This window comes from Anabrus simplex, chromosome 1 (assembly GCF_040414725.1).
Source record: "Anabrus simplex isolate iqAnaSimp1 chromosome 1, ASM4041472v1, whole genome shotgun sequence".
Classification (NCBI taxonomy): Eukaryota; Metazoa; Arthropoda; class Insecta; order Orthoptera; family Tettigoniidae; genus Anabrus; species Anabrus simplex.
Window position 1 is genome coordinate 87,274,753 of NC_090265.1, and position 16,312 is coordinate 87,291,064.

At 40.2% G+C, this 16,312-nt stretch overlaps 1 protein-coding gene across 1 annotated transcript in view; it reads right to left on the reverse strand.

The window, feature by feature from the left end:
- LOC136861690 (hemolymph lipopolysaccharide-binding protein) overlaps positions 1–16,312 on the reverse strand; it is a 113,144-nt gene that overhangs the window by 17,531 nt on the left and 79,301 nt on the right. Inside the window, exon 4 of the mRNA XM_067138838.2 lies at positions 926–1,204. Within this exon, the coding sequence (XP_066994939.2) occupies positions 926–1,204 (279 nt within the window). The remainder of the gene's footprint in view (positions 1–925; positions 1,205–16,312) is intronic.

Here is a 16,312-nt window from a genome sequence, read left to right on the forward strand (position 1 = left end):
TTTGTAACGGGTTTTCTTCCTTTCCGCAATGTCTTAATTTATTCTTATACGAGTCATCTCCATAGTTTGGGATTAGCCCCTGTTTCATCGGCCTAGTGCCCTTTAGGTTTTAAGTGTTCAAATCTAGGAGTGCAAGTCTTCGCCTCCATACATTTTGTGTTCGGGCCATTTATTTAGCCTTTATTCTTGTTCCATGAAGGCCCAGTAGGTTGGGTATTAAATACCCCTGTATAATTCAGAAATTGTAACTTGGTGCTGACTTGAATGGGCTTGAAAAACTGAGAGCCTGTTAGCTCTTTTTCAAAGTAAGATTACTGTATGCCTCGTGAAGGCTAGATGTTGGATTTTGGGAGCAAGTGCTCCATAAATTAGGGGGATTTCTGCCCTTGAGTGAATTTGTGCTCTTTGTAAATTTGAGCTGAAAGCTCAGGAAATGTAAAGCGAGGGGCTTGAAGCCCATGACTTGTGGAATTCACTATATTGTATTTTCCTTAACTTGGTTCTAAATTTGCTAATTGTACCTGTTACGTTGTTATTTGTTGATTTTTGAAGTTCTAAATAAATATAACCTTTGTTAAAGTTATAAATTAACTTTAATATTGTAGTTAGACCCATTCCCACCGGCACCTTCTTTAACCTCTGTCTCCTCTACGGGTAACATAATAATAATAATAATAATAATAATAATAATAATAATAATAATAATAATAATAATAATAATAATAATAATAATAATAATAATATGGCCTCAGCTACCGTGTACATGCACTCGCCATCTGACTGCCTGCTCGCCAATTTCGACGTTTCCTGTAACGCTAGGCCTACTAGATGACAGACAATCTTACTAGAGAATAAACAATACGGGGGGTTCATTCAGCACAACTACCATACACAGTAAAGGTTATTTATGAAATAAATATTTTACCTTTTAATGTAATATATGTTCCCTCCACGTATCGATCATGGAACCCTACATGTGCGTAGAGTTTAGCATGTCCATTTTCTGTGAGGTTGAGAATTTTAGGTTTACGTACAAAGTACGTTCGAACCACCTCGGCCTCCTCGTCAGAATTTATAATGATTAGATGAGCACCTTCTTGTACACATTTGTCTCTGGCATCCTCCCACCTCAAGGCTGTAGTGTGCATCTTGTAGAAGCCAAGTCCGTTGACCACTTCGTAATCAGAAGGGGGAGATGGAGAAACTGAAACATCATGAGATATATGATAGACCAGTGATTATCGAGATGTCGACTTGCAAGTTACGAATGGAGTACCGTAGTAATCTCTATCAGTATCAGTAGTATCAGCAGGATAAATTTTATTGTTTACATGACAATTCTTTGTCTATTTTATACTATTTTATGAATTATTTTGGCACATTATTACATTAGACGCTATTTTGCTCGACATTTGTTTGGAAACAAAAAATCTTCTTAATTTACAATTTGCTTTCCGTCACACCGATACAGATCTTTTGGCGATGATGGGAGAGGGAAGAGGGAGTGGGGAGGAGGCGACCGTGGCCTTGATAAATGTATTTAAAAAAAGCAAAGTCATTTCGGAACAGGCCATGAAGGCCCTTGGAGAGGTGGAAGGTAACCTCGGCACTTGATGGTATAGAATGGTTAGCTCTACGCCCGGCCGCCTTTGCCTCCAGGAATGAACCTGTTACTCATTTTTGGTGTAGGATGTATGAACCTCAGGGCCATGTGCACCTCCAGAAGTGGAAATCCGGTACCTTAAATTTTACGACTTCCTGACGGTGATTCCAACCCACGTTCCTCCGGGCGAACCGAGCACGCCTGTACCGTCTCGGCCACGCAGCCCCTTTAATAAATGTATAGCCCCGGCATTTCCCTCGTATTAAAATGTGAAACCACGGAAAAACATCTTTAGGTCTGCCGACAGTGGGGTTGAAACCCACTGTCCCCCGAATGCAGGCTGATAGCTGAGTGACCTAAACCGCGCAGCCACTTGCTCGGTCCTTTTCTTCTTCTTCTTCTTCTTCTTCTTCTTCTTCTTTATCTGTTTACCCTCCAAGGTCGGTTTATACCTCGGACTCAGCGAGGGATCCCACCTCTACTGCCTCAAGGGCAGTGTCCTGGACCTTCAGACTCTGAGTCGGGGATACAACTGGGGAGGATGACCAGTACCTCGCCCAGACGACCTCATCTGCTATGCTGAACAGGGGCCTTGCGGGGAAGATGGGAAGATTGGAAGGGATAGACAAGGAAGAGGGAAAGAAGCGGGCGTGGCCTTAAGTTAGGTACCATCCCGGCATTTGCCTGGAGGAGGAGTGGGAAACCACGGAAAACCACTTCCAGGATGGCTAAGGTGGGAATCGAACCCACCTCTACTCAGTTGACCTCGCGAGGCTGAGTGTACCCCGTTCCAGCCCTCGTACCACTTTTCAAATTTCGTGGCAGAGCCGGGAATCGAACCCGGGCCTCCGGGGGTGGCAGCTAATCACACTAACCACTACACCACAAAGGCGGACTCTTTTTCTTTCGTTGGTAATATTACATAGTATAGAATTTTTAAAATTTTCTTTTTTTTCTTTTCTTTTCTTTTCTTTTCTTTTCTTTTCTTTTCTTTTCTTTTCTTTTCTTTTCTTTTCTTTTCTTTTCTTCGTTCTTTCTTTCTTCAACTTATTCCATTTATTTTTGGGATCGCTGGAGCCATCCAGACTCATTTTGGTTTTTGAATGGGTGTTTGAGGGCGGTGGCCCTTCCCGGCGCCAAGTCAATTTAGGGGTGAAAATATTAACCCTGGGTAAAATAGAATTGGACAAATTTTAAAATCGAGAGGAGAAGGCCATTGTGTTATAGAGGATCAGTTATGGTTATGGCGTCTGTAATAGCACGAACAAGCTGAACGAAGTTAATCTTATTAGCCTGCAAGAATGCAGTGAATAGCTGATAAGAACATACGACCGTGAATAAAATAATTTCAGGGAGATGACTATTTCTACAACTATTTCCACTAAAGGAAATGAAAGTAAAATATGTGGATAAACTAAATTCTAAACTATCAGTATTAATGAAAAAAATCGCAATTAAGGAGGATAACAGACACTGAAGACGCGTTGCGATGTTGATCAGAAAGTAAAATAAGTTGATAGTTAAGGAAAATGTGTCTGATGAACCTTATCCAACTACACGAAAGTCGGTGTTTTATTGGTAAGATTTTTTGAATCTACATACTGAATTTAATAAAATAAATAATAGTGAAAAAGAAATAAATTATGAGTACTTAATTTCCTGTTGTCGAGTAGCAACAACTTCGTACGACTTGTAATTTTTAAGACTCATTCACGGAGTCAGGTGTCAAGTGTCCAAAAACAAGTAAATGCTCCTTAAGATACAAAATGTACAACACACGGTATAAGCCAGGAATGACTACCTGTAAGGACTGTAGTGTGATGAGCCAAATAACAAATTATTTTTTAAATTAGGAAGTGGCTATAAATACAGTATATAATTCGACTAATTAAATATCTATATAAGCCTACATGATATTCAAAGAAAGTGCTTCGTAAACACGTTCAGTTTATTATAAGACAGCCTGTAATTTCATAGATGAATGGAAGTCCTCAAACCCAAAAGCAATGGCTGACTGTAAAAGACCAAAATATATTAGTTTTAAACTCAAATTTTGAACAAGATCATCTAATAAATGAAAGGATTATATATTACTAGGCTTGGTATCATGGTATCGATTTATACTTCAAGCTCGCTAAAAAAAAAAAAAAAAAAAAAAAAAAAAAAAAAAAAAAAACACAGAAAGCAATACACGAATGATTAATGCGAGATCTGTCCTTAAATTAAAAATACTAACGCCGACGTGTTAATAGCATAAATTATGGACAGATAGGAGCGTGACATTAGTTTAATTTACAATCTTACATGACCTCCTAGATTGCATTATTTCCTGGGACAGCTTTTTACTTGCTAGCAATACTACTACGAATTCTGATTATGGTATTGATAACGTAACAAGTAACTAATTTTACGGTCCCTCAAGATGTCTTTTAGTTGCTTTCTAATACCCAAAAACTGAGCCGGTATCAAACTTGCCAACTTGGGCTCAGAAAACCAGTGATCTACCCTCTGAGCCATTAAGCCCAACTTTCATTTGTTAGATGTCGGACCGAGCCCGATAGCTGCAGTCGCTTAAGTGCGGCCAGTATCCAGTAATCGAGAGATAGTGGGTTCGAGCCCCACTGTCGGCAGCCCTGAAGATGGTCTTCCGTGGTTTCCCATTTTCACACCAGGCAAATGCCAGGGTTGTACCTTAATTAAGGCCACGGCCACTTCCATCCAATTCCTAGGCCTCCCCTATCCCATCGTCGCCATAAGACCTATCTGTTACGGTGCGACGTAAAGCAAATAGCAAAGTAGTAGTTAGATGTCAGCCTCCTAGCGTAACGGCTAGCACAATTAGCTGCCGACCTCGGAGACCAGGGTTCGAATGCTGGTACTGGCAGAGATTTAAGAATGGCAGAAGATCTGGTAGGTAGTTTTTTTTTTTGCTAGTGGCTTTACGTCGCACCGACACAGATAGGTCTTATGGCGACGATGGGATAGGAAAGGGCTAGGAGTTGGAAGGAAGCGGCCGTGGCCTTAACTAAGGTACAGCCCCAGCATTTGCCTGGTGTGAAAATGGGAAACCGCGGAAAACCATCTTCAGGGCTGCCGGCAGTGGGATTCGAACCCACTATATCCCAGATGCAAGCTCACAGTTGCGCGCCCCTAATTGCACGGCTAACTCGCCCGGTGGTATGTAGTTAGATCAAATTATACATCCAGCTCACCTCCATTGGTAGGATGCCTAAGAAGAGCTGCACCACCTGAGAACGAGAATACGAATTTACTTTTTAGGATTACGTTTCTAAATTATAAACGGTTAACCTGCAACTTGTTTGAGTCACTCGACTGGGTCAGGAATGAAATGAATTAAGCCCCCATCTTGCGTAACACTCCTCTGGGGCGATGATTAATGATTGTCAGATGAAATGATACTGAAGTGTTGCTGGACTGAAAGAGGACAATAAAAAAATTGTCCGGCTCCGCTTTGTCCAGCACACAACCTATATAGCAAAGCAAATTCACCTCGGAGGAGTGGAAGGTAAAGGCTTCCACCATTGTTAACCTCGGCACGTGATGGGGTAGAGTGGTTAGCTCTACGCCTGGCCGCCTTTGGCCCCAGGAATGAACTTGGTACTCATTTTTGGTGTAGGCTGAGTGAACCTCAGGGCCATGTGCACCTCCTGAAGTGGAAATCTCGTTTCTTAAATTTTACGACTTCCTGACGGGGATTCGAACCCACGTCCTTCAGGGCGGACCGGGCACGCCTTTCCCGCCTCGGCCAGGCAGCCCCTCAATCTATATAGACCTATATAAAATAACTTGTCCTGACTGACTGAGAGATTCATCATCGCCGAGCCATAACTACTGGACATAAAGAAATGCCATTTTGGGAATACATTCATATTAAGATGCAGGTGCTCGCTAAGAGAGGATTTTTGGATGTTCCGTCGCTAAGGGGGTGAAAAGGGAGGTGAAATTTTAAAATGAGTGTATCTATATCTCAAAACTTTAAAAGTTTGCAGATGTAAAAACTGGTATTTAGAATCTCCTTTAAAAATTAAAAAAAACACGTATTATTTTGTTTTCGGAAAATCCCAATAGGAGGGGTGAAAAAAGTGAAAAGTGGTTGAATGCCTTAAATGGTGATACTTATATCTCAGAAACTGAAGATATTACGGACCTAAAATTGGTATTTGGGACCTCCTTTAAAAATAAATTATAATAATAAAGTGTAAAAGTATAGAGACAAATATTTTTTTGGAAAATCCACTTAAGGGCAACAAAATAAGGGGGGGGGGAATTTTTAGAATGAGCCTACCTACAGTATATCTCAAGAACTTAACATGTTACAGAAGTGAAAATTGGTATTTTTAATCCATTTCAAAAATAAGAAACACGTATTTTTTGTTTTCGGATAAACCACTTGGGAGAGTGGGGGTGGGGCGGGTAGAAAGGACTGAAAAGTGGGTCGAATTCTTTGTATTAGGATACTGATATCTCAAAAACTGAAGACCTTACAGACGTAAAAATTGGTGATTGGAATCTCATGAAGATATGCATATGTTTTGGTTTACGGAAAATCCACTTAGGCGGGGGTGAAAAGTTGAAAAATTAGTTAAATTATTTGTATGAGTCTACTTATATCTCAAAAACTATAGATGTTGCAGACATGAAAATTGGTGTTTGGAATCCCCTTTAAAGGTAAAGTAACACATGTTCCTTTGATTTCGGAAAATCCAATTAAGGGGGGGGGGTGAAAGAATTGAAAAATGTATTGAATTATTTGCATGAGGATACTTATACCTTATGAAAACTAAAGTTGATACGGACGTGAAAATTGGTATTTGGAATCTCATCTATATATATAAAATAAGAGTTTTGTCTGTACATTGCTCACAATTTGAAAAGAATGGTATTTCTGTATCGTTCATGTCCACAGTAACAAGGAAATGCACTTTTTTCTTTTCCGTAATGTCTGTCTGTCTGTCTGTCTGTCTGTCTGTCTGTCTGTCTGTCTGTCTGTCTGTCTGTCTGTCTGTCTGTCTGCCTGTACACGCATCACTTGAAAACGGCTGAAGAGAATTTAATGAAAATCGGTATGTAAAGTCGGGGAACGAGCCACTACAATCTAGGCTATAAATCATTTTATTCACGCTGAGTGAAATGGTAGTTTAAGGGAAGGCCTAAAATTCAATTCTCAAATATTTATATTTTAAGTGGTCCTATCGATAAATACTACATAACTAAAGTTACATAGAATTAAATTTCCGATCATTTATGTCTTATACAATTTTAGCGTACCGGCTATGATAACACTGATATTCCTGAATTTCGATTTTTGTTGCTAAGTCCACATCAACGCCGAGCCACGAGAAAATGGGTTAACAGTATTTAATGAAGATCGGTATATAGAGTCGAGGAAGGAAAAACTGTAGTCTAAGCTATAAACAATTTTACTGAACCTGGGTGAAATGGTAGTTTAGGGGTAGGTGCCTAAAATTCAATTTTTAAATACCTTCGTTATTGCTCCAATAGAAAAGTACTACATAACAAAAGTTATAGAGAATACAATTTCCGATCATTTATGTTTTATTCAGTTTTACCGTACCGACTGTGATAAGAGTAGTATTTCAGAGTCGGAAGAAAACTAAATGCGAAGGCCTACAATATCGAAAGCGCATAACATTGATCAACAATAACATTACATTGACCATTGTTTGTTGTGATGTTCTTTGGCTCTTATGGTGCCCTCAACTCCGATAGATGGGATTACTGTTGCTTACCGAGTATAACAGCCTGACTCAATATTGGCGGGAAAGAGCAGGGGAGTTGGAAAACTTTTTTCTTTAGCATGCCATTCCTCTGGTTCATACATTGTCTGATACTGCTGGTACGTAACACACCGGTTCATCAGTATTCCAGCTATTCGCTCCCTACTCTGACTCGCTGTTTTGAATGAGCAGTGTGCAGATTTGGCAGAGGCTCACTTAGTAATAGTAGTATGACCTGGTCTAGAATTACAATTTAGGCCTATTCCAAATTATAGCACTACAAATCACTAAATAATTCAAAATTCAACACTGAAAAGAGACGTTACTTAAGAAAAGCGTCTTCCTCTTCACTTTTATTAAATTCTACATTAATTTTATTCCAAATTAGCAGTGAAGAGGGGTTTTCTCCTCTGGTTTGGAGGAAAAATTTGCCTCCAAGTCAGTTAGAGTTTTCCGCCACCAGTGTAGTGAAATGAGATTTCCCGACTCATCGGGTACTCCTAGGAAAGAGATTAGTGAAAGGGCATAGATTTGTCCTCCTGGGACTTCTTGCTATTCGACCCCCCTTCCCCGACAAAAAAAAAGGCGAAGAGTGTTCACGGATCAAGGCTGTGCGGCTTGGCCATTCCAGCTCTAGAACTTTGGACTGTTAGATTGGCAGCGTAGTACTGTTCATTAAAAGTGAGAAAACGTGTGGTTTTTCATTTGATCGAGTATTTCATACTGCTTTTAATCGCGCCATTCCTACTGAATGTCAATGTAATAACCTATGTTCATTTCACTTGGGAAAACCACCAAGGCAGTCTTTCTGAGAATGTGAAAAAGCAGGTGGAGAGTGTCTGCCATTATAATGAAAACTCTCCATCTTGATTGTGACTGATAGTAGGCAAGCAACCGAGCTCGAGAGCTGCAGTCGCTTAAGTGCGGCCAGTATCCAGTAATCGGGAGATAGTGGGTTCGGGCCCCACTGTCGACAGCCCTGAAAATGGTTTCCGTGGTTTCCCATTTTCACACCAGGCAAATGCCGGGGATGTACCTTAATTAAGGCCACGGCCGCTTACTTCCCCTTCCTGGGCCTTTCCTATCCCATCGTCGCCATGAGACCTATCTGTGTCGGTGCGACGTAAAACAAATAGCAAAAAAGTAGGCAAGCAGACCTACCATCATAATGAAAATTCCCTAACCCAGTTTTCATATAAGAAAAGACGTTTGGTGACTTCCCCGTCGCGTTTCTAGGGTAACGTTGCTATGCAATGTAACACAATCTTGCTCACAAGGTGTACACTATTTAACATAGAATTCTGTATACAATGTAGAATTCCGTAGCGAAGCACGGGTACATCAGCTAGTTTAAAATAAAGAAACACGAATTTCAGGGGAACAATAAACTTAAGTGGGGGGGGGGGTGTGTGCAGGTGAAAAGAAATTGAATTCCTTTTATGAGGACACATATCTCGAAAAATGAAGATGTTACAGTCGTGATAGTTGGTATTTTGAAGTTTCTTTATAAATAAACACGTATTTTTTGTTTCCGGAAAATTCACTTAAGGAGGGAGGGTGAAAGGAAGTGAAAAAATTGAATTCTTTTTAAGTGGATACTTATATCTCAAAAACTGATGGGTACAGTCGTGAAAATTGGTGTTTGGAATCTCCTTTAGAAATAAAGAGACACGCATTTTTTTGGGGGGGGGATCAACTTAACAGGGGTGGGGTAGAAAGGAGTTGAATTAATTTTGTGAGAATACTGATATCTCAAAAAAATATTTTACAGACGTGAAAATTGGTATTTGGAATCTCCTGTAAAAATAAAGAAACACGTCTTCTTTTGTTTTCAGAAATCCACTTGCGGGGGGAAAGAATTGAAATATTCCTTGAATTATTTGTATGAGGATACTTATATCTCTTGGTACTTGGAATCTCCTTCAAAAATAAACACTTTTATCAAAAAATCGACTTGAGGGTTGGAGGGGTGAAAATAAGTAAAGAAGGAGTTGAATTCTGTTTAAGAGGATACTTCTCAGAAACTGAAGATATTACAGACGTGAAAGTTGGTATTTTGAATCTCCTTTAAAAATAAAGAAACGCATATTTTTTGTCTTCGGAAAGTCCAATTAATGGGAGAGAGGGTGGGAAAAAGGAAAAAGGAAGTTGAATTCATTTTATGAGGATACTTATATCTAAAAACTGAGGATGTTACAGACGTGAAAGTTGGTACTGTATTTTGAATCTCCTTTAAAAATAAAGAAACACGTACTTTTTTGTTTTCGGAAAATCCACACTTAAGGGGTTGAAAAGAACTGAAATGTTACAGACATGAAACTTGGTATTTGGAAAGTCCTTTAAGAATACAGGAACACGTACTTTTTGTTTTCGGAAAAGGCACTTAACGGGGGGTGAAAAGAAGTGAGGAAAGAAGTAAATAATGAGGATGCTTATATCTCACAAACTGATGATGTTACAGACGGGAAAATTAGTATTTGGAATTTCCTTTAAATGGAAAGGAACATGTGTTTCTTTTTGTTTCGGAAAATGGGAAGGACTGGTAAAGGGGTTCAATTTTTTTATGGGGATTCTTATAGCCTATATCAAAAACTGAAAATGTTACGACGTGGAGATAGATATTTGGAATCTCCTTTAAAAATATTTTCTTCGATTTGAGAGAAGACTGTTTCTCATATGTACAGTTCTATGTTGCATGGCCATCTTAGCCCCAAAAGGCAATAACACAAACGTGGTTTACAAAGAGTTTCCGGGGTAAATGAAACTCATTTGTCGGTGAACTTTTATACTTTAGGGATTTTCAAATAATGTTTAGTACAGTACCGAGGAACGATTACTTTTATTATTTTACAAACTCCACTCGAGCGAAACCGTGGGTAACTGCTAGTCTATATATATAAAATAACTTGTCCTGACTGACTGATTCATCATCGCCGAGCCAAAAATACTAGACATAAAGAAATGAAACTTTGGGGATACATTCATATTAAGATGTAGGTGCTCACTGAGAGAGGATTTTTGGATATTCCGCCGCTAAGGGGGTGAAAAGGGAATGAAATTTTAAAATGAGTGTATCCGTATCTCAAAACTTTAATAGTTGACAGATGTAAAAATTGGCACGTAGATACCTCTAAAAATAAGGAAACACGTTTTTTTTGTTTTTGGAAAATACCAATAGGAAGGGTGAAAAGAGTGAAAAAGGAGTTGAACGTCTGTAATCAGGATACCGGTATTTATATCTCAGAAACTGCTCAGAAACTGAAGACATTACAGACCTGAAAATTGGTACTTTTGATCACTTTTAAAAATAAAGAAACATGTATATTTTTTGAAAATCTAATTAATAGGGGTGAAAAGGGGGTGAATTTTTAACGTGAGTGTATCTATATTTCAAAACTTTTAAAGATTATAGATGTTAAAACTGGTATTTCGAATCTCTTTTAAAAATAAACACGTAATTTTTGTTTTCGGAAAATCCCAATAGGAAGGGTGGAAAAGGGTGAAAAAGGTTTGAATGCCTTTAATGAGGATACTTATATCTCAGAAAATGAAGACATTACGGACCTGATAATTGGTATTTGGGATCTCCTTTAAAAATAAAGAAACACATATTTTTTGTTTTTGGAAAATCCAATTAATGGCGGGTTGAAAAGGGGGGCGAATTTTTAAAATATGTATATATATATATATCTCAAAACTTTTAAAGTGTACAGATGTAAAAATTGGTATTTAGAATCCCCTTTAAAAATAAAGAAACACATACTTTTTGTTTTCGGAAAATCCGAATAGGAGTGAAAAAGGGTGAAAAAGTGTGAAAAAGGAGTTGAATGTCTTAAATGAGGATACTTATATCTCAGAAACAAGATATCACAGACCTGAAAATTGGTATTTGGGATCTCCTTTGAAAATAAGGAAATACTTATTTGTGGTTTTTGGAAAATCTAATTAATGGGGGTTAAACAGGGGTGACAAATTGGGGTGAATTTTTAGAAAGACTATATCAACAGTATATCTCAGAAACGTAAAATTTTACAGACGTAAAAATTGGTATTTGGAATCTCCTGTAAAAGTAAAGAAACATGGGTGATTTGTTTTTGGAAACTCCACTTAAATGGAACTAAAAAGGAGGTGAAATTTTAAAATGAGCATTTCTACAGTATATCTCAAAAACTTAACATGTTAGCGAAGTGAAAAATAGTATTTTTTATCTCTGTTGAAAATAAAGAAACATGTATTTTTTAAAATAAAACCACTTGGGTGGAGAGGTAAAAGTGACCGAAAATGGGGTTGAATTCTGTTAATTAAGATACTGATATCTCAAAAGCTGAAGATGTTACAGACGTGAAATTTCGTATTTGGAATTTCATTTAAAAATGAAGGAATACGTAGTTTTTGTTTTCGGAAATCCACCTAGAGGGAGGAGGGAAATTGAGCAATTAGTTGAATTATTTTTATGAGGCTCTTAACACCATTACCAACACCCACTGGAATCCAGCCCTATTACCTTCACCAGTCATCCACTGTACCAATGTGGCGACGGTTCCTATACAGTCACCACAACAATGCACGCTTCAGTATACGATGACGTGGTCTTTACGCAGAAATTCCGACTTTCGCTCCAAAACTAGACACCGCGGTGGAAGGACAGACTAATAATGAGAACAGAATGCAGCATTGCACGACTGAGTTTTAATTTATCTTGTCGGGTAAACACCACATTGTTCTAGCGCCTGACACTCAGGAACCGTCAATGGCTAAGTTCGTGCACCATCACCGCGGTCGGATACTTCGCCAAACCCTCCCTCTGCTTGAGCTTTTTACACTAAGAATTGTCACTTTCCTCGAGCTCAGTGTATTGTGAACAGAATTGCAGGCTCGCTGATATAGCTGAACGCTCACAATGCTATTACGTGCCCAGTTAATAATCGGTTCTAATGCTACTTGGTGTGCATTCATTATTTCAAATATCTTAAACAGGAAATACGTGGCTAATATTACACTAGCGTCCAAACGTTAAGCATACGAGTAAGCAGGGAAACAGGAAATAGACCGCAAATCACACGACATATGCACCCACCAACCTTACTGTACGTGTTCGCTCTGTATATAAACGGGTGTTCCCTGCTTTGACTAGCGGCGTAACCGCAAGGTAAACGTAGCCAGTGCCTGGGCCCCATATTCCCTCAGTCGTGTTTGTCCTGTTATAGTGTGCGGAGTGTAGTCTCGTAGGGAACGTGACAACATAATGGCACAACGACACCATTTGGACCCCGTTTGGCACGGTAGAATACTCGGCCGCCTGGAAGCAGGCCAGACACAGACCGAAGTCACCATATCCTTGAGTGTGCCACAAAGTGTCATTTCCAGGTTTTGGAGACGATTTTTTGACAAAGGAGATGTTAGTTGTAGGCCAGTACCAGGTCGACCAAGGGTAACCACCCCACAGCAGGACCGATCTCTGGCCTTAACCGCCCGACGAAATCGGAGTGCACCTGCAAGACAATTGTCGGCGGCGCTTGCAGCCGTCTCAGGGGTTGCCGTTTCCCGGCAAACTGTGTACCGGAGGCTCAGAACAACTGGGCTGTTTGCCCGACGTCCAGCGGTGTGCGTTCCGCTCACTCCAGAACAGAGAAGGGCCCGTTTACTGTGGAGCCGTCAACATCGAAACTGGGCCATGAATGAATGAGGCATGTGCTCTTCACAGATGAATCCCGCTTCAGTTTGCAGAACGATTAATCTGGAGAGACCCGGGTAGCGACACAACCACAGGAACATCGTGGAACGGGAACAGTATGGTGGTGGCGTCATGGTGTGGGGCAGCATCATGTTGAATGGCTGTACGGACCTACGCATCTTCATGGGTGGTCCGAGGAACACTGTTAACGTTCGCAGATACAGGAATGAGGTACTGAGACCACATGTTCGACTCTTCAGAGGTGCGGTTGGTCCACACTTCCTCTTAATGGACAATAATGCCCGACCGCACCGCACTGCTTTGGTGGATGAATTTCTGGCTTTGGAAAACATTCATCGCATGGACTGGCCAGCGAGGTCTGCGGATCTGAATCCTATAGAACATGTCTGAGATGCATTGGGGAAGTGAATTGCATCCCGTCAGCCTCCACCAAGGACCCTCCAAGCCATTCGCATTGCCCTTTCGGAGGAATGGGATCGACTGCCACAGGCGCTCTTGGACCATCTGATAGAGAGCATGCCACCACGCTGCGAAGCATGTGTGGCCGTTAGGGGTGGGTAACCATACACCCTATTAACAGCATATTTTGTTGTGGAAGACAATGCCAAGTTTTGTTAGTTGTTGTCAAAGGTGAACCTTAGCTATCAGAACTTTTCTGACACTGTTTGATTGGACAAGTTGTGTGACATATGGTGTGTGCGTCAGGTTCCGTTTATTCAGCAATCCGTCCGACATTCCTATCAGGCGGTATGGCCTCGTGTAGTGATTATGCTTAACCTTTGGACACTAGTGTATTATGAAAGACATACACTACACCTACTTACACATATTCATATTATCAAATCGTTATGGTGGAGGCCCATATAATATTGTAGATGCATTAGTCACATGTAAATATCACTGATTTACCTGAATTTTTCGTCTTATAATAACGATTCAAGTTTTTTCTATAATTAAACGATGTTGCGCATTGAGCACACCAAGTTATTCGTGACTACTTTAGAATTAAATAGTATACCAGCTTAATTAATAATTTTACTCCAAAATTCTGAATGAAAAAACTCAAGTCCACGTTTTAACAAACTTTATCTGACTACCGCAAGCTACAGATTACAGATTGAGAGAATGAGACCTTCGGGAATGCATATACTACAAAGGAAGGAAAGTAAGTCATGTCAATAATTAGAGGATGCAGCGGTAGAACATACTGGGCACACCAAATTATTTGTGGCCATTTTAGAATTAAATAATACACTATCTTATTTAATCATTTCGCTCCAAGATTCTCAAAGATTCAAAGATAAGCGGGACTTGAGACGACATGATGCTTTCGGCACTGGCTCCTGAGTGTCAGTCGCTAGACGGAAGTGCAACACCTAACTTGTCATCAGAGACCTTCTACATGCCACCATTGTACAATTAGGAGCTCCAGACGGACTTTATTCCCCTCTTAAAACATTCAATTACCTCTGTCGGATTTGAAGCCGGTACTCTACCATTGATTACAGAGGGATAATCAACCCTCATTAACCCGTTTGGGCGCAGTTGCAATTGTAACTGTAACGCGTTTAAAGAAATGTAATAATATGGTAAATATGAAGTCCTGTTTGTATTTGGTCTGTTGTAAGTCACAATCTTTCACTATAAAGTCAATTGTGTGATAGGGATGTGCTATTCTATAGCATGATTTTGCGAATGTCTACATTTAATTCTGGTATAAAACGTAAGTGTTGCTGTCAATTGTTTTAATATCACCAAAGTTTATTTTAGGAAGTTCACTTTTTTAAAAGTCATTGTACTGTCATTGCATCTCCTACAATGTTTTCGCCATTGAATTTGCCGAAACTTTTCAGCTCCTTTCTGTTGTGACATACCATATATGCCACATAATTAATTTATTTAATATTGCGCAACACTATGCATTCACCAGATTGGAAAGTTTTGTAGGAGGGGCGGTTTGCCAACGGACTTCTTTCTGGACCGCGCGCCGATAGAGGGGAGACAGTGGCAAGCTTTCAAACTGCGGGTATTTTAAAAATTTGAACGAGGCTGCAAGGTGCATCGCCTGTTGCTAAGCGTTTGAAATAGACCTATCACGAGTGTGTAGGCGTGGTCGACCGCGGCAGCTATCCCCAAGACAAGAGAGCCAGCGATACCAACTTCATACATCGCAGAGCTGACCTTACCATCAACCGACGAGTCAAATCTGTCATTAAGCCGTTGCTTCACGGTTTTAATATTTCCACTGAGTCGTGGGTGAATTTAGAGACGCCTCTGTGTAAAAGTTTTGCTACTTATCATAACAATTTTGAACTGACATTTTCAAACGGCTGCCCTCTTTGTTTTCAAATGGCAGTTGAGACGCCGAGCCGAAGTCTCCTAGGCAACCCCGTGGTTTGAATGAGACAACCGCAACTATAAAACACCCTAGAGCGTGTGAAGCTTTATCATTCGTTTCTCAGTCGTGAGGCCGTGTTCACGCCAGTTGTAACGGCGAAAGTCTTTGTCTCGAAAATCGTCAGTGAGTAGTTTACCGTTTAGCTGAGACAGTGTGAAATGAACAGTGACTTAATCTTGATAATAATAATAATCGTATGGCCTCAGCTACCGTGTGCAGACATTTCAATTTGACGCCATCTGGCTGTCTGCTCGTCAATTTAGACGTTCCGTTTTACTCTAGGCCCCCACTAGATGGCAGACCGAGTAAACCGAAACTCTCTTGGGCGTCTATGGCTGAGATTTAATTAATTTTGTCGGGTAAACACCAAATGTGTCACCAGAGATCTTTTACATGCCGACATCGTACGACATGGAGTGTCGAATGGACTTTTTTCCGCCCTTCAAAAATCCGACTACCTCTGCCGGGTTTGAACCCGCTATCTTGGGATCCGGAGGCCGACACTCTACCGCTGATCCACAGAGAACTATGTTAATAACGCTCTAACCTGGTGCAGTTTAATTCTCTAATTCACCGGAGTGAAAAGTTCATGATCTGTGGCAGTTCAGTTACTTCTGCCCGTATTTGGAAGACGGGATTGCCAAGTGCTGTAGGCACGGTTTCGTTCGCACCAGTAAAACGGTACGCGTCGTTGTAGGCATACAATTATCTTTGCAGACCGAACGTGTATTTATGTATGCCTAAACTGTTATCGGGTCGTGAACCGCGGTCGTGTACTTTGCAAACAGACAGTGGTGGTATTTTTCCCGCCCAATAGTAACAGTGAACGAAGTCCTATATCTGTGTGATTTATATAA